Source organism: Quercus suber, unplaced genomic scaffold (assembly GCF_002906115.3).
Source record: "Quercus suber isolate HL8 unplaced genomic scaffold, Cork oak 2.0 scaffold_292, whole genome shotgun sequence".
NCBI lineage: Eukaryota > Viridiplantae > Streptophyta > Magnoliopsida > Fagales > Fagaceae > Quercus > Quercus suber.
Window position 1 is genome coordinate 784,921 of NW_027069748.1, and position 18,755 is coordinate 803,675.

The 18,755-nt window shown below is 38.0% G+C and overlaps 2 protein-coding genes across 2 annotated transcripts; one reads left to right on the top strand and one right to left on the bottom strand.

Annotated features, from left to right (window-relative positions):
- Positions 1-5,591: 5,591 nt before the first annotated feature.
- Positions 5,592-6,302, bottom strand: LOC111987078 (B3 domain-containing protein At1g05920). The gene has a single exon (XM_024018780.1). It carries the CDS (start codon positions 6,300-6,302, stop codon positions 5,592-5,594), a length of 711 nt encoding a protein of 236 aa, XP_023874548.1.
- Positions 6,303-17,029: 10,727 nt separating this feature from the next.
- On the top strand, positions 17,030-17,548 carry LOC111987077 (B3 domain-containing protein At2g31420). Its single transcript, XM_024018779.1, has one exon. The coding sequence runs from the start codon at positions 17,030-17,032 to the stop codon at positions 17,546-17,548; it is 519 nt and encodes a 172-aa protein (XP_023874547.1).
- The last annotated feature ends 1,207 nt before the right edge of the window (positions 17,549-18,755 follow it).

Here is an 18,755-nt window from a genome sequence, read left to right on the forward strand (position 1 = left end):
TATAGAATCGGCCCAAACAGCAGCTTAAGCCCATTAAGGTTAGGGTTTCAAATCTACTTCTCCCACTATATAAAGGAAACCCTAAGCCACGTTTTTGAGAAAAAAGAGAGAGAGATTAGAGTGCCTCTTGTGCCTCTTTTGGTTCTAGGGTTTTGTACCCAAACCTCTCTAAAGTCTTAGTTGCTCTGAGTGTATTGTTGCTCGTACTTTGCGTTTGTGTGAATCTTTTGTGAGATCCTTGAGGAGCTTTTCTTCACATAAACTTAGGATTTTCAAGGTAGAGATTATATCAACATCTTGATGATCAACTCAATTGCTGCCATTGAAGCTTAAAGAAAAACAAGCGTGGGTGCTTGTACTAGATTGGAGAATCCAAGAAAGAATGAGTCCATGGATTCGAAACTTGCACATGGTCGTGTCAGTAAGTTCTACTGGTGGGTAGCATTAGGAAGTCAAGCATGGGTGCTTGTAAGTCCTTTTATATGAACTTCAATTCTTTCATAGTGGATTCAGGTTTACCTTGAGGATAGTTAGGTTAAATCCTCCTCAGGTTTTTTGCTGGTTTGGTTTTCCTGGGTTATCATATCTTTGTGTTCTTTATATTTCCGCTTGTAAGGTTGAAAATTATCAACCATCGTGTTGGCTTTATTCCGTGCCAATTTGCTTGTAAATTAAGCACTTAGTAACCCTGTATTTAGGTGGGATTATTGTAAGGGTAGTGCGTGAGAAGTTGTGAAGAAAAGCTCAAGTATGTACAAAGAAGCAGAGCTTCGCGGCTAGAACTCGCGGGTGGCTCGCTGCTGCAAGTCGCCAACTTCAGGCACGTGAGATGCACGCAGGGAAGCTGAAGGATCGCGCCAGCTGTCGCACTACAAGACAAAAGTTCTAGGCTAGCCAGGCCGTTACGTCGCGACTTGATTTCGCGACTTGGACAAGCCGCCAATTTACCCTGTTTGGCAAAAATGTGTCTTTTCGTATTCTTATACCACCTTACTATATATAGACCTTTATACCCACAAATGTATAGAGCTTCTAGAGAGGATTTTGTGAGAGAAAACCCTAGAGAAAAACAAGATTGCCTCATCCCCAATCTTCATCTAAGAAACTCTACAAATTCCTCTACTCTCTTCCTCTCCATTGTCATACCCTTGAGAGGCCTTTTACCAAATCCTTATCTCACCACACCCACGTCAGTGAGAAGGTTTATTTGGTGCTGAGGGAAGCAGTTTGGAAGGAACCAATATACATTGGTTGATGTTATGGTCAAGTAGTGGAATCCGGGAAGCTAAAGAAGAAATAGGTTTGACGTAACCTCGTTGGAGCAAAAAGCTTGAAGGGCTTAGGTACCTGGGTAGATTAGACTTGGAGGGTCTTCTGCTGTTCATGTATCCCAACTATATTTTTTAGTGGATTTTATCATCGCTTGGAGGGCAGCGGAGAGGTTTTATGCCGAGGACTTCGGTTTCCTCTTCGATAACACATCGTGTGTTGTCCGTGTGTTTGCATCTTTCTTCCCTTTATCTTTGCCTTATATTTACTGCTGTAGATGTGTTTATATTTGGTTTAGATTTTTTATCAATTCTGTTATAAGGTTGTTAGCATGTTCCGCACATTAATTGTTTGATATAAAGCTTGAATTGGTAACTTTGTAATTAGGGGTCTAAACGTTCAAGGGTGTTTCATATCCATATTAAACTTTCACCGCCGCTTTATATCTTGATATGATTATTTGATTGTGTTAACCTAAATTTGCATAACTTGATTAAGTTAATCATTTGGTTAACAAACTAGGTTAATCCAATTGTTGTGTTTTAAGGGATCTCAAAACCTCACATTGATAATTGGTATAAAGCCTACTTGAGTGTGTATGTGTGTATGGCTGAGGAGCATGGCTTTATGTGTATAAAGCCTACTTGGTTAACAAACTAGGTTAATCCAATTTTCTAGAGGAGAATTGTACAAGTGTGTTTACAAGAAGACTTTTAGAAGCATGGCATGTTCATTTTGTGTGTGAAGGTTGTTGACACCAATCCCATACTTTGTATTGCTTTTGTTGAGTTTACTAATTTAAATTTTGAGATTTACCATGTGGGAAGGTTCAGGAATCTTAATGAGGCAAGGTTAGCTTTGTGCTCAATGTTATTTTTAGGGGGATTAATATTTTGATGGTTATGTATATACTCCCTCCGTCCTAATTTGTTTGTCTTATTTGAAAAGTCAAACTTTTTAAGAGAATATCATTTATTATCTTGTCTGTCTTATAAAAATGTATAAGTTTACAAAACTACCCTGAAATAAATTTATTAGTTTTTTTTTTAAAGAGTTATTCTTAATGAGATAACTAAAAAGGTGCCCCAATTAGATTAATTTTTTTAAATATTTGTTAGTTTTCTTTTCAAATAGTTTGAAAATAAAGTATGGGTAAAATAGGAACATTAGTAAATTAATTGTTTTTATTTTTAGAAACATGACAATATTTTGGGACATTCCAAAATGAAATAGAGAACAAACAAATTGGTACAGGTGTTGTTTTTGTAACTGAAACTACTACAAGGGCTAGAGAAGCAAGGGTTGCTGCTACAAGTGCTGAAGATTCAATAGCTGCTGTTGCAAGTGCTGGAGATTCAAATTCAAAGGATCCAGGCCAAGAAAAAGAACAAACCTTGGAAGATTTGAGAACATATGACTAGGCATTAACAATAATCTGTTTTATGTAATCCATATACATTTGGTGGTGATGATTTTGGAGCTTTAGGTGATTAGATTATGTACCCACAAATAATTCTGAAATTCTTTTTTGTCCTTAATATAATTCTGCAGTTTCAGGTGATAATTCTCATCAATTTATCTTGAATAAAGTTGCATTTTTACAGATTGCATATTTAGGTGATATACATGACTATGTTGCTACATCAATAGCATGGAAACTCTTATGGGAATACCTATTTAAAATGAAATACTTATTCTGTCAAAGCTTGTGTAAGATTTTTTTTTTTTTTTTTTTGGACATAGTTCTGGAATTTAGATTATATATATTGTGTCGTTGTTGTTTGCTGTAATACCTATAATTTAGACTACATAAAATGCAACAGTGCTGTTTACCTGCCGTAATCAGTGGTGTTGTTTGTCTTTGGCACCCAATGATTATCAAAGTTAACATAAAGCTAAATTTCATTGAACTTCATAAACTCAACAAAAGGTAACATCAATCTACAATTGTCTACTAAATCAAAAGCTAATATAAAGATAAATTTTCTAATACGTCACTATTATTGGCATCAATATTCAAAAAGTTACATCAAGGTAACAACATGTTGACTGCTTTTGTTTTGCCAGCATACATAAACACACCAAAACAAACTACAAAAGTAGCCATGACCCTATTGATGCCCACTTCAGCTTTTTCACAACTATTTTGTATTTATCCATTATTGATTGATACTTTGAGCTTTAATTTATCCCACTGCTTCATATTTGACATCTTCATTGCTTTAATGAAAAATCTTACATAGTTGACTACCCCCTACAATGATCCAAAAAGAAACAAAAATTTAATAATTAGTATAGCCAACAACAATACTGGATTTTTTTTTTTTTTTTTTTTTGGGTAGGTAAATAAAACTCCACTGCAATTATGATGAAAAAGTACCAAGAAAAAGACAAAGCAGGCAATGTGCTAAGAACCATAAAAATAGCAAACTAATACATAAGTATAATTATCTAGCAAATCTGGTAAGGAATTAAAAGTAAAAATATTTGAAGTATGGTCAGGTCACTCTTTGTGCTTACTGCCTCAGTTCAGATTGCCATATGCACATGTATGTTAACAGGAAGAACAAAATAATAGTTGGGTAAGAAGATTATGCATTTATAGATTTGGAATTTAATTTAGTAAAGTAAATCACATAGAAAATTTAATTTGCATTAAAATTGTAATATCCATTCTTTTCACAAGTGTTGCTAGTTCTGCTTAAGTTTTACATACCTAGTGCATTTTCATATCTCTCTGTACATGTTCACAAGACATAGAGCACACAAGCTACCATTTTTTTGGTGAGTTCACAAGCATTACATTAAACAAGCACACACATCCATAGCAAAACCATCAAATGAACACAGATTCACATGCATACACCAACATTAGCACAATACATAACACATAGCCATAACAAATCCCAAACCCACATCAGAAAATCCCCACAGAAACAACCAAACACCAAACCCACAGCCAAAATACCAATCACAATTATGATATTTCATATTTGAACACTCAGGGTGGAGTGTTTGAACACTCAGGGGTGAAGGGCTGGGAATGTCACGCGCCCACCAAAAAAAAAATCATATTTCAATCTCCACACTTGGACCCAAATATAAAATCAAAATTTTCAATCTCCAAAACCCCCGGACAAAAGAAAAAAAAAAAGGAGGGACCTTTGAGCAGAAAAAAAAAGAAAAAAGAGAAGAAAATAAGATAAGAAAAATAAAGAGAGACGGAGAGGTTGGAGCTCGTGTGGCGGCTTATCAATGAAGACTAAGGGTTATGAAGAGAGAAACCTAAGAAAAAATTTAGGAAGAAAATTGCCTAAGAAAACACAAAATCCTTTCTCCACAAGATTTGGAATTGAGGGAGAGACCGAATTCAATGTTTTCAATTTGGGGTAATTTTAGTCTTAGGGTTTTTTGGGACTAGGTCTGGTACTGAGGCTAGAAACTAATCTGGGACAAAGTAAGTGAGAGAAGGAGAGGAACAAAATATTATACATGAGGGGAGCAAGAAAGCTTCCAGCGTAAGATGGTTTTGCTAGAAAAAGAAGATGGTTTTGCTAGAAAAAGAAGATTTGGAGGTTTTTTGACAAGACAAAGGCCAATCTCATTGGAACTTGCAATGTTCAGCAGTGTTGTGCCGCCAGAGACACTGCAGCTAGGAAGTGGCTATCAGGGTTTGGGGTTGAGAGAGAGCAGGGGCTATGGTGGCGTGGGGACTGGGAAGAGAGAGAGATTTGGGCCCATTTAGTAACGTAGAACGTTGAAAAACGTGTGGGAAAAAAGTAAGTGGAGATACGTGTAATATTGTTTAAAATTACATACCAAACGGCCAGATTTTGAAAAAAGGAAAAGTAATTGGTTTTTGGTTTTGCAGAGAGAGTAGTGTGTTTGAAATTTTTTCAGGGCCAATTTCGTCATTCTATTTTAAATAGCTCAATATACTGAGTCTTTTTTTTAGGCTAAGTGTCAATTTCTTATTGGTTTTAGAAACACTACATGTGTGCTGAGTTGGAGTTTCTAAAACACGATATACTTTCTCCTAAATTTATTCGATTTATGCCACATTGAAACTATTTCAAGGACTTAAACTTAAGTCAGAAACATCTGCAACTATTACAAGGACTTAAATAAAAAACATCTACAACTATTACAAGGACTTAAATAAAAAACATCTACAACTATTACAAGGACCAGAAACATCTGCAACTATTACAAGGACTTATTAAATCAGAAACATTTGCAACTATTACAAGGACTTAAACTTAAATAAGAAACACCTGCAACTGTAGCAACCACTACCACCAAATTAAATCATTCTCATTCAATTATAGCTTAATAAGGATCAAGCAGGGACTATGATCGACTCTGAAGGACCAAAGCTGTATAATATCCCCTACCTCAAGTCCGTTATTTTCAGCGATTTTGTTCCAAGGTGAGCTCAACATGTAAGAGTTGTTGCCACCTTGCTGCCACTTCTTCAGTGAGATGCTGCATTCTTTAAGGCTTGGCTGTATTAACTGGACTTCCATACCCTTGTAATGAACCCCATCTTCTTCTTTTTGCTGTAGACTCATTTGTTCTTCTTCGCTCAGAAACTCAGCTATCATTTGTCCTTTTGGTATTGAAAGTCGAGCAAATCGACCCAACATATCAGTTTTATATAGTTTCTTCTGGATCACAAGCTTTACATCAGAACCATTCTTAGCCATGATTATGTTCTTGAACTCCTTAGGCATGTCTGGTGGTGGGTCTGGACCGGCTTGCTGTGTGACTCTGGGGTTCTTGGATGTGGATGGCGAGTGTGAAAGGGTTCTTTTATTATGGTGCTTCAGCTTCTTGAATTGGGTGTGGTTGAGAGACTTTCTTTCAGAACCCAGCAGCCCTGTCTTGAATTGTCTCATCGATTTGTTTCTCATAGATATTTCTTTGTGGTATTTCCGATCAGCAACACTAACAACCTCTAACAACCACTCAAAGGGAGACCAACACCAACTTGGATCAATGTACACACCCTTGAAATCGTGAGAAGTCACCATGGTACTGGACTCTGTTCGTTGTTGAAATTGCATGAAGAGAGAATAGGAAAGCAGAAAGCTGTTCAGAGGTAGATATATAAGACCTGTTTGAAGCGAGTGAGAAAGGAATTGGGTACATGCATGATATGATGGACGAGACTCGGGGTTCTTTTCTACATGCAATACCATTAGTCCACATAATCTTCCTAATTAGTGTTTGAAATTTTCAATTATTCTAAGGTCTACCATATCACTATCACTCACAAATTAATCAGTCATAAAACCAAACCTAACAAATGTTTATATGAAATTTTCAATTTTTCTAAGATATGAACTACCATATCACTATCACTCACAATGATAGATTCAACCAAAACAAATACTCCCTCCGTCCCAATTTTTTTGTCCTGTTTGAAAAGTCAAACTTTTTAAGGAAATATCATTTATTGTCTTGTTTACCTTTTAAAAATGTATAAATTTCCAAAATTATCCTTAAAAAAATTATTAAAAAATTGAATTAATAAATTAATAGGGGTATAATAGGAACATTAGTAAATTAATGACTTTTATTTTTAGAAACAGGACAATATTTTGGGACATCTCAAAATGGAATAGAGAACAAAAAAAATAGAACGGAGGGAGTATGTACATAGAAAAAGTCCAAAACGAAAAAATAAAATAAAAAACATTAGTTTTTTTTCACTTCCATCCAAAGCTTTTTCTTTGCGCCCTAAAGTTGAGCACATTAGTTATAGCCAAAACAAAAAAAAAAATTGTAATACAAAAGTGGTGGTATTATCTCATACGCCATGAGGCCCTGTCTATCATTGGCAGGCTGAGGTTTATTATTAGAGCAAGACACAATACTCTTCGCAACAAATTTCACAATTACTTGACAACTTGACATGTTATTATTTATTCCCGTACGAGCCTACCATTCACGCGAATTTATTAATCACTGTCTGCTGTCAACCATTGTTATTATTATTTTATGAATGGGAAGAAAATAAAAATCAACGCCGCTCTGTTTCTGAAAAGAAAAGAACAAAAGAAAGAAACACCTCTCTTTTCAACCGTTCTCTCGGTTTATTGTATTTGTACCCACCTCTCTTGTCTTTTCCTTCCCCTGGGCTGCTTTGATATGTGTATAAAAGTTCAAATCAGAAGCTTTACATGAAGTTTATCAAAAGAGTTCAAATCAGAAGTTGTCTGATCTATATGAACTTGTAAACAAATCATACCTAGTCGGATATTAAAAACTCAATCTTATTCATTTAAATTTATTTTAAACACGAGTCAAGCTCAAGATCTTCACTTAATAAGATTATATTTTTAAGCTTAGTTTATTTTTTTGTCCAACATGCTTAAGCTTATTTACAAATTACTTGATTATGTTATTCTTTTATATGAATAGAAATTTCATGGCTACAATTTTTACCCCTTTAGAATTCTATGATTTTTTACTGCAAATGAATTATTTATATTATCAATAAAGTCAAAAATTAATTTGATATCATATGAATTTATCTACAAACTTATACAATTTAATTTTAAGTTTATATAAGTATTTTTTAGACAAATATATAAAAATATAATATTATATATAATTAAATTGAATCTCATGTTCACGAGTTAAGGTTGTTGGAAAATGGTAAATTTAATTATTTAACTACATATTTAAAACACTCACCCCTTACGTGTGTAGGATTTTAAATGTGAGATAGAGTGAAGGAGACAATTATCAAACTTATGACCTCTTATTCTGATACTATGTTAAATTAATAATTATCTCAAAAGTTTAAACTGTTGGGAAATAATAAATTAATCATTTAACTACATAATTCTAACAAGTTTAGCTTGTTTAGAAGTTGAGCCTAAACTTGGTCTTGTGCTTGTCCTGTTAGCTAAACAAACGAAAATAAATAAGTTTTTTCATCAATCGAACTTAAGATTTTCATAAACAACTTTGTTAATTTACAACCTAACTTCAAACAACAAACAACACCTAATACCATGATGACTCCTAATGATTTCAAGGGTGCGTACACTAATTCAAGTTGGTCTTGTTTTGACTTTGAATACTTATTAGAGGATGTTAGTGTTCTTTTCTTTTTCTTTTTTGGTAAAACACGAGGGAAATTATATTAATCAAAGGCCGTAGAAGCCCGAATGATACGGGTTGCATCATTAGAGGCATAGTCAAGAGCCTCCATAACAACAAAAGGAGGAGTTACATAAGAAACAAAAAGATCAGTTTGGCAGCGCCCAAGAGTTGCAAGTTAGCAGCTCTATTGGTTTCCCTGTAGCAGTGTTGCATGCGATACTCCTGGAAAGCTTGGAGCATGTTCTTGCAGTCATTCACAATAGGCTGGGTTAACCGATTAGTATAGCTTGGTTTTGAGAAAAGATTAATGACTTCGAAGGCATCCACATTTATAATAAGTTTGTCAATGTTAAGACTTTTAGCCATAGCAATTCCATCTCTTGAGGCCCACAACTCAGCAAAAAGGATGCTTGAGGTTCCAATGAGTCTAGAGAAGCCCCAGACCCAAGAACCAGTTGAGTCTCTTATAAGCCCACCCCCACCAGTACGGCCTGAAGATGGAAGAACTGACACGTCCATGTTTAATTTATGCCACCCCATACTCGGTTTTGACCAAGTAACTGAGTGTTGAAGGGGCCCAAGCTATTAAGTCTTCACTAGATTATCAAAAAAAAAAAAAAGGTAGTCTTCAGTAGGGGAGGAAGTATTAATTGGAAGCATCCAAGAGAGGCTGGGGAAGAACAAAAGAGAGGCTGTCCCATGTCCAATTCCCATTGTTATCAATAAATTGAGCAATCAGATTCTGATCTTCCTGATGGTTAAGAGAGACGGATAGTGCAGCCTGAAGGGTACCAAAGGAGGTCCAAGTATCATTCCAGAAGAAGGTTGAGCCACCCAATGATATCACTTTCCTCATACTCGAATCGAGAATGAGCTTGGCAGCCTTACAAGCTGTCCAAGTTCTAGAACATAAGCCTTTGGACAGCCATGGGGAGCAACTGGTGCGACTGGACAAGTATTTTGCTTTCAAGACTCTTGGCCACGACATGTTTTCTCCCAAGGAGAGGTTCCAATCAAGTTTGGCCAGAAGGGCTAGGTTCCTTGGCCGAGCAGCATGGATGCCAAGCCCACCATGGTCAATAGGTAGAGTGACAGTATCCTAGTTTACCATGTGCATTTTCCTTTTTTCAAAGGTAGAGCCCCAGAGGAAATTGCGAATAGCTCAATCTATCTCGTGGCAAACCCTACTAGGAAGTAAGGCACCTTCAATAACATAGTCTGCTATAGCACTAGAAGAGGATTGGAATAGAATGCGCCTTCCAGCCAAAGAAAGTAGGTTTGCTTGCTGTTAACAATATAAAGAGAGAGAATGACTGAATAGTTAGTATAATAATATATATGAAACAATGTACAAAAGAGAGCTTTATATAGGCTAGGTATGTGTGCATTACAAGTAACATGAGTGCAATACAAGTAATATACTGGGCTAAGCCCAATGGGCTAATCTAGCTTAATCTATACACTAACATCCCCTCTCAAACTCGAGGTGGCAAGGAAGAAGCCAACTAGAGTTTGGATATAAGATCTCGAAGACGACCAGGCGGGTGAGACTTGGTGAAGATATCAGCAGGCTGGTCAGCAGATGAGATGGAGAACAACTTGAGATTGCCTTTCTTGAGATGCTGGCGAGTGATGTGGCAGTCGATCTCAATGTGCTTGGTGCGTTCATGGAAGACATCATTATGAGTAATGTAGATAGCACTACGATTGTCACAATAAAAAGGAGTAGCAGTGGGTTGTGGAGCATCCATGTCAGCCAAGAGCCAACGAAGCCAGACAAGCTCGCAGGTGGTGTCGGCAAGGGCACGATACTCAGCCTCAGTACTAGAACGGGAAACAACATCATGCTTTTTGCTACACCACGAGACAAGAGAGGTACCCAACAGGAAACAGAAACCTGTGATAGAGCATCGATCAGTCGGATCACCTGTCCAGTCCGCATCTGAATAAGCATGAAGCTCAAGAGAAGACCGAGAGGAGTAGTGTAGACCATGATAAAGTGTGCCCTTGACATATCGGAGAATCCAAAGAACAGCTGCATAGTGGACAGAACGAGGGGCATCCATGAACTTACTAACCATACCCACGGCATGTGAAATATCTGGACGAGTAACAGTGAGATAGATCAGACTACCAACCAACTGATGATAGCGAGTAGCATCAGATATAGGTTCACCATCCAAGGGTGTGAGCTTTGCATTGTATTCCAAAGGAGTGGAAACAGTCTTGTTGTCAGTGATACCGGCTTTAGAGAGAAGATCAGAAGCATATTTAGCTTGGGAAAGATAGTATCCATCAGAGGATGAGGTAACCTCAAGCCCAAGAAAATAGCTGAGAGTGCCCAAATCTTTCATCTCAAAATGCTGACTAAGGAAGTGCTGAAGAGAGCGGATACCTGCAGAATCATCTCCAGTAATAATCATATCATCAACATAGAGAAGAATAAGAGTGATACCAGCAGAGGATCTTCGGACGAAGAGAGCAGTGTCATGAGGACTCGAAGTGAAACCCTGCTGAGCAACAACTGAGCTAAACTTCTCAAACCAAGCTCGAGGAGCCTGCTTGAGGCCATAAAGAGCACGGCGAAGGCGACAAACTTGACTCCTGAGTGTGGATAGCCAGGGGTGGTTGCATGTACACTTCTTCTTGAAGGTCTCCATTGAGGAAAGCATTCTTCACATCCATTTGATAAAGAGGCCAACGGCGAACAGCAGCCACAGCAATGAGACATCTGACAGATGTAAGGCGAGCAACAGGAGCAAATGTTTCCTCATAGTCAATGCCATACTCCTGGGTAAAGCCCTTAGCAACTAGGCGAGCCTTGTATCGTTCAACAGTTCCATCAGTCTTGGTCTTGATCTTGTAAACCCACCTACAACCTACTACAGACTGACCATGAGGCAAATCAACCATATCCCAAGTGTGATTTTTATGAAGGGCATCTAGTTCATCATTCATAGCTTGCTGCCAAAGAGGGTCAGTATGGGCCTCACGATAGGTGTGAGGTTCATAGAGGGTGGCAAGGGCAAAAGAGCAGTGATAATCAGAGAGATAAGGGGGAGGAATGCTTACCCGAGTGGAACGACGAAGTTCAGGACCATCAGGAGACTCAAGAAAGGGTGGTGCCACAGGATCCAAGACAGGCGGGTCATATGCCGGGGACAGAACCGGAGATGAGTCGTCTGGAGAAGCAGCCGATGTTGAAGAATCCTCCACAAGTTCAGGATAGAGAGGGAGTAAAAGATCAGTAAAAATGGGAGACTTAGATGAAGAGGATGTAGGAAACTGCTGAAGACTCGTGAAAGGACGATGTTCCCAAAACTCAACATGACGGGAGATACGAAGATGATGAGAAATGGGATCATAACAGCGAAACCCCTTTTGAGATACACTATAACCAAGGAAACAACAGAGACGAGCACGAGGTTGGAGTTTTGTTCGTTCATGAGAAGGAAGAGAGACAAAGCAAGCACAACCAAAAACTCGAAGAGAGGAGTAGTCGGGGGTTTGACCATAGAGAAGCTCAAATGGTGATTTGTTGTGTGTAGTTGGTAAAGGGATACGATTAATGGTGTATACAGCAGTGAGTGCAGCCTCAACCTAGAAGCGCTCAGGAAGAGAGGCAGAAATGAGAAAGGTGCGGACAACATCAAGAATGTGACGATGTTTTCGTTCTGCACGACCATTTTGTTGAGAGGTGTAAGGACAAGACCGCTGAATAAGTGTACCATGATTGTCTAAAAAGGATAGGAAAGATTTATCATTATATTCTTGAGCATTATCTGATCGAAAAACTTTAACGATGCGATTGAACTGTGTTTCAATCATTTTATGAAATGTTTGGTAAATAGACACAAGTTCAGACCTATGATGAAGCAGATAAATCCAAGTATATCGAGAAAAATCATCCACAAATATAACAAAATATCTAGATCCCCCTTCAGTAGTAACAGGTGCAGGACCCCAAATATCAGAATGTATAAGATCAAAAGGTGCAGAAGAAAATGAGTCACTATTATTAAAGGGCAATTTTGTTTGTTTGCCAAAATGACAGGAAGTACAATCAAATTTTTGAAACTGAACTGAACCTAAATGACCTTGAGAAGCTAACAACTGAAGACGAGATAAGGATGGATGACCAAGACGAGCATGCCATAGATCAGGTGAGAAGGTGGTAGTGGTAGCAGCTGCAGAAACAACTTGTGAAGGAATCTTCAAGTCATGAACCTCAAACATGCGACCAACCTTACGGCCTGTCCCAAGCACTTGACCCGTCCGGGGATCCTGCACATTCACACCATGATTAGTAAAGAGAAGATCTACGCCTAATTCATAAAGTTGACCAACAGAAAGCAAATTGAGGGATAACTTTGGGATATGAAAAGTGTCACTAAGGGATAAACAAGGAGAAGAGATTGTTCCTTTATGACTAATAGGCATAGAAGTTCTATCAGCAGTGTAAATGGTGATTGGATGTTCTAAGGGTGCCTTATCAGAAAATTGGGATTCATCAGGAGTCATATGGTTACAACATGTAGTATCAAAAAACCAAGGTTGTTTACCTGAGGTGACAAAAAGGGCAGTGGAAGTGCGGGATAAAACCTGTTGAACAACTGCCTCAATATTAGCCGTAGTAAGTGAGGAAGTCAAAGATGGACCTGTAGGAACCGATGGATCTGAAGGACATACAACAGCTGCCCGAGGAAGAGAAGCTTTATTCTGCTTTTGCACAAATTTCTACAGTTTGCGACAAACTGAGATGTCATGGCCTTTAACACGGCAAAACTCGCAGCGAGTACCTTTGGAAGACTGAGAGGTGGGACGCCTAGAGTTTATTCGTGGAGGAGCAGTGAATGCAGCAATGGGAGGCTGTGAAGATGGTGTAGCCAATACATGATCAGATGATGACATGTGATGAGTAGGCCAACGGTTCTCCTCAGAAATGAGCTCCTTGACTGCAGCATCAAGAGAAGGAGTAGGAGACTGACTAAGCAGAGAAGCCCTAGTAGGCTCAAAATCTTCACGCAAACCCACCATGAAGTGCATAAATCTACGGTGATCCCGATATTTGACAAAGAGCTCAATGTCCTTAGAACACACTAGTGGAGGATCTGCAGCAGAGAGTTGTTCCCAAATAGTAGAAGTCTGAGAATAAAAATCAGAAATAGACTGACCTGTCTCTTGGCGCATTTGATAAAGTTTTGATTCAATGTGGAACTCCAAGCTTGTATCATTAGTACAATTATAGCGATCGGCCAAAAACTTCCAAGCAGCCTCAGCAGTCTCAAGACGAGGAAGAAGATTATGAATGGAGGGAATAGAGGTATTAATAAACCAAGACAAGATCTTACTTTGAATACTCTCCCATTCCTCTAGGCGATCTTCATAATCATCTGTTGTAACAATAGTCGTGGAAGACTCTTCAGCAGCTGTGACTTTGGACGTAGGGTTCGGTACTGGCTTAGGAATTGAACCAGTCACATATCTCCACAGTTTACGACCCTTGAGAAAAACAGTCATATTCTGAGACCATGCATGATAGCTAGTAGGACCATCCAACATAATGGTGATAGGACGTATGATGTCGCGTTCATTTTGTTGAGCCATAATGAAGAAAATGACCAAAAAATGAGATTTAGAGACCTCAAATGCATAAACGGAGCCCAAAATCGGAATCTACGCGAAAAACTGAGCAAAACAGGTCCTGTTGAAAAATTTTGACTTTGGTCAAAGTCAACGGTCAACGGTCTGGTCAATGGTCAACAGCTGACGCTGACGTGGAATGATGATGTGGATGCTGACGTGGGATGATGACGTGGCGAGGTGACGTCACCTAGGGCTGACGTGGCAGTCCGTGAAACGGAGCAGGGCGCGTGAGGCGCGTTACCGGCGCGTGAGGCGCGTGGAAGGGCGAGACAACGCGTGGTGGCGCGTGGTGGCGCGTGGCAACGCGTGGCGGCTCGTGCTCGTGAGGCAGAAACTTCTGGCGACGCGTGGAGGCGCGTGGATGATTTTTTCTGGTAGATTTTTGTTGGGTTTTGCTCGGGACTGTCAGATCTGTCAATGTGTGCCTTTACTTTGGCGGTTTAATTAACAAACTGACGAAATCCGAGTGTTCTAGGGTTGTGGGCGTGACGGCGGTGACTCGCTTCTGACAGTGACTACTGGATGAAGGCGAGGGCAGCGAAAGAACGCCAGAGATGTCCACAGGAACCAAAAAATCAGAGGAAAGGCTCTGATACCATGTTAACAATATAAAGAGAGAGAATGACTGAATAGTCAATATAATAATATATATGAAACAATGTACAAAAGAAAGCCTTATATAGGCTAGGTATGTGTGCAGTACAAGTAACATGAGTGCAGTACAAGTAATATACTGGGCTAATCTAGCTTAATCTATACACTAACACTTGCCATCCAACAAGCTTACCTTGAATATTTTGGATGATGAAATCAAAGTCCTTGCTGTCACGCTCAGAGAATTTGAGAGGAAAACCAAGATACTTGTCAAATTTTCTAGTCTCCATGAGTCCAATAGAGGTGTAGATGCTGGTCTTAACTGGTTCAAGAGTGTTTTTTGAGAAAAGAATTCTTGATTTCTCATTATTGACTTTCTCACCCAACAGTTGGCAAAAATGATTGAGCACATCTTCGACGGCATGGGCAGTGGAAAGAGTAGCTTGACCAAAAAGGATAAGGTCATCGGCAAAGAATAAGTGGGAGAAGGCAAGGCTAGATCTAGAAGCTTTGACAGTTTTCCAAGCCTTGTGGGAGATCTTTTCATGGATGAGCAGACCGAGGTATTCAAGGCAGAGAATAAAAATGTATGCGGATATTGGATCTCCTTGCCTAATCCCACGGGAGGGGTTGAAAAAATCCAGTTTGTCTACATTGAAAAGGATTGAGACTGTAGATGATTAGATACAATCCATAATAAGAGCTACCAGGTTTGGAGGAAAGTTAAAAAGGATAAGCACCTCTCGAATAAAACTTCATTCCAACCTGTTAAAGGCTTTCTCAAGGTCTACTTTCAATGCCATACTCTAGAGTGACCTTTTTTCTTTTCCATTGAGTGAAGGATTTCCTGGGTAACAACCATATTATCAAGGCCTTTTTGTATAGGAATAAAAGTTGCTTGAAAGGGCAAGATAAGCTGTTGCATGAAGGGCCGGATTCTATTAACAATGACTTTAGAGACCATTTTGTAAACTGTTGTACAGAGACTAATTGGTCTAAAGTGGCCCAACAATTCGGAACCAATTCTTTTCGGGATAAGGACAACAAGGACCTAGTTAAGGTAGGTAGGCATTTTTTGTGTAGCAAAAATCCTTTGGACTTCCTCAATGACCGAGTTTCCAAGTGTGGGCCAAAAGTGTTGAAAGAAGCCCGCATGGAGCCCATCTGCTCCTGGGGCCTTGTAGGGCTTTAGAGAGAAAAGGGCATTGCAGATTTCAAGAGGGGTGATATCTGCAGATAATAACCTTGAATTTTCCTCAGACAGAGCCGAGGCCCAATCCACTTCAAAGTCAGAACTAGCTGTTGGGAAATTCAAACCCCGGTTGATAGAATTAACAGGTTTTAAACCCAAGTTGTCAATTAGATTTATTATGAATAAAACTTATTAAAATAAACAAATATCAATATCATGTCAAAATCATGCAGCGAGAAAAAATAAATAAGGCAAGATATAATGACTTAGGAAAACCAATAAAACAAACTAGTTTCACAGTAAAAAACTTGGGGAGAAACTTTCTCAAAAAACAATCCACTATTGTAAAGAGAAATTTTAAATCTAGTACAAAAGTTTTATCTTTAGACTCTATAATTCCCGTAGATGAACTTACAGCATAAACCTTCTACCGCTTCAGAACTTCTGAACTCTTCAATATATGAATGCCACCCTTTTTGCATGGATTTCAGTACGTGACTAACCTATGATGCACAGCTCCCGGTACGTGACTAACACACCAACTTGAAGAAGACGTTGGCTGCAAAGTTCTTTACTTCATCAACAATAAAAATCAAGAAACACTTGGTTACAAAACCCTAAGGCGCAAAGACGCAATAGCTTCTTTCAGAGAGAATAAGACATCGGTCACCTTTTGCATGTGTTCTCCTTATATTCTCTTATGTGACGGCCTCTAAAATAAGCCTTATATATGTCTAAGGTTGTGAGAAAAGAAAGTCCAAACATATAATAATGGATTGGAGTCAAAATAGAATTGAAACTCTGTTTTTCATAAAGCTCGACAGATGCTTATCTGTCGAGCTACTGTCGAGCCACAGGCTTCAATAGCTTTTCAAGGCTCGATAGATGGCTAGCTGTCGAGTTTTATGAACAGTACTTTCTGCACTTGAATCTTAAACAGACTTACCCATCATGAAAAGATAATTATTTCAAGCCCATCAGAGATCAAAAAAGAACCATCGACTTCCATTGATTCAAGTCGGTTTACTGTTGAGGAATTGTTATAGCCTGCTCATATTGCTTCTTGGAAAAATCACAAAGAAAAGATCTATGAGAAACAAACGGTGACTTTGAGAGAATCATCAACACTGATCATGAATGAAAAGCCTGTAAAGATCACTGAGGAGACTTTGGGTTCTGAAATGGGTTTCAAGTCTTCCACAATTCAAGAACATGATCAAAACCCATCAAGAAAAACTCCTTCCAAAACGAAACCCACTATCCAAATCCAAGAATCCTAGAGTGATTAAACATGCTGGTACAAACCCACCGCCATATATGCCTATTGAGTTCGAGAACATAATAATCAAGGCTAAGAAAGGTTTTGATATAAAGCTTGCGATCCAGAAGGAACAGTCCCCATCCGATATGAAGGACCAGTTTGCTAGGCTTTCAATACCAAAAGGACAAATGAGTGCTGATTTTCTGAGCCAAGAGGAACAACCCATTCTACAACAAAAGGAAGAAGATGGGGTTCATTACAAAGGTATGGAAGTTCTACTGATACAGCCAAGCCTTGAAGAATGCACCATCTCTTTGAAGAAGTGGAAGAATGGTAGCAGTACGTGTTACATGTTGAGCTCACCCTGGAACAAAGTCGCAACCAACAATGATCTCAAGGTCGGAGATATCATTCAGATTTGGACCTTGAGAGTCAACCATGGACCTCGTTTGGCCCTAATTAAGCTATAAATGGGAATAAGGATTTTTTTTTAAAAAAAAAGTACTTACCTTGCTTGTTCTTTAGTTCAGTTTATTAATCTGCCAGTATGTACTCAAATTTCATTTTTGAATCTGACATTTGAATTTGTTCTCAAGTTAATTACAAATATTTCTGATTAAGTGCTTGTATTATTAATGATAATAATGGTTCTGATTTTTTTAAAATTTATTTTTTATGGAATATTAATGGTGCTGATCTTGATGATAATAGTAATCGTGTAATATATATATATATAGTGGCAAAGCTACGAAATTTTTCCCGGGGTCAAACTATAACCATAACAAGATCTTAAGTAGGAAAAAATAAATAAATAAATAAAAACTTTCATGTTGTCATCTAAAATTATGTTTCAAGATGAATCAATATCTATTTCTTTAAAAGTGATTAGTTTTCACTATTTTGAAATCTAAATGTTAAACTTAATATATTAGTTATACATGCTTTGTTTTTTAAGTGTACACCGATGCCGTTATCATATATAAATATCTATACTATTTTTAAAATGATTTTTCTTTTTGGATTGAATTTTTATGTGGTTCAAAAATATCCTTAAACCTTAAGTTTAACTGAAAAAAAACTTGAGGACAATCCGATAAAAATATATTTCAAACTCTACTCAAAATGCCTACAAAATAGTATACACTTCTACTAATCTGTCTTCAAAACAAACTTCATCCCCCCTCCCCTCCTCTTCTAGCTTATCAGTGCTTAGTTTCTTTCTGGCATGTAATCCTCTTTGATGTTGTGCATGTAAAGAAGACCTAACCCATAATATTCACACACACACACACACACACACACACAGACAGAAAGTGAATGGACTAAACACCCAGATCAAGTACTTGCCCTCCCAATTGAAAAGTGTATGGTATCACTAGAGCTAAAGGCTCCGTACGTAGAATTAGTTAGGCCATTTCTGCACCAATTCAATTTTAACAATCAAATAAAATGTCTACCCCTTAAAATTTACCTATTATTTTACCAAATAAACTATAAGTATCGACTACTTAGACTTTAAATTCGCAATAGTCAATTAGTTTATAGATTTATAGTAAAAATATAATTATATTACTATTAATTTCAAGTAGCCTTGTAGAATTCTAAGAGTAGAAAGATTGAGATTAATTAATTGTGTGAAAAAAAATAATAGCATGATTTTATTATTTACAGAAATAT

Bases quoted from the DNA above. Each gene is read 5' to 3' on its own strand.
- LOC111987078 (XM_024018780.1), bottom strand. From the start codon at position 6,302: ATGGTGACTTCTCACGATTTCAAGGGTGTGTACATTGATCCAAGTTGG.
- LOC111987077 (XM_024018779.1), top strand. From the start codon at position 17,030: ATGATCAAAACCCATCAAGAAAAACTCCTTCCAAAACGAAACCCACTA.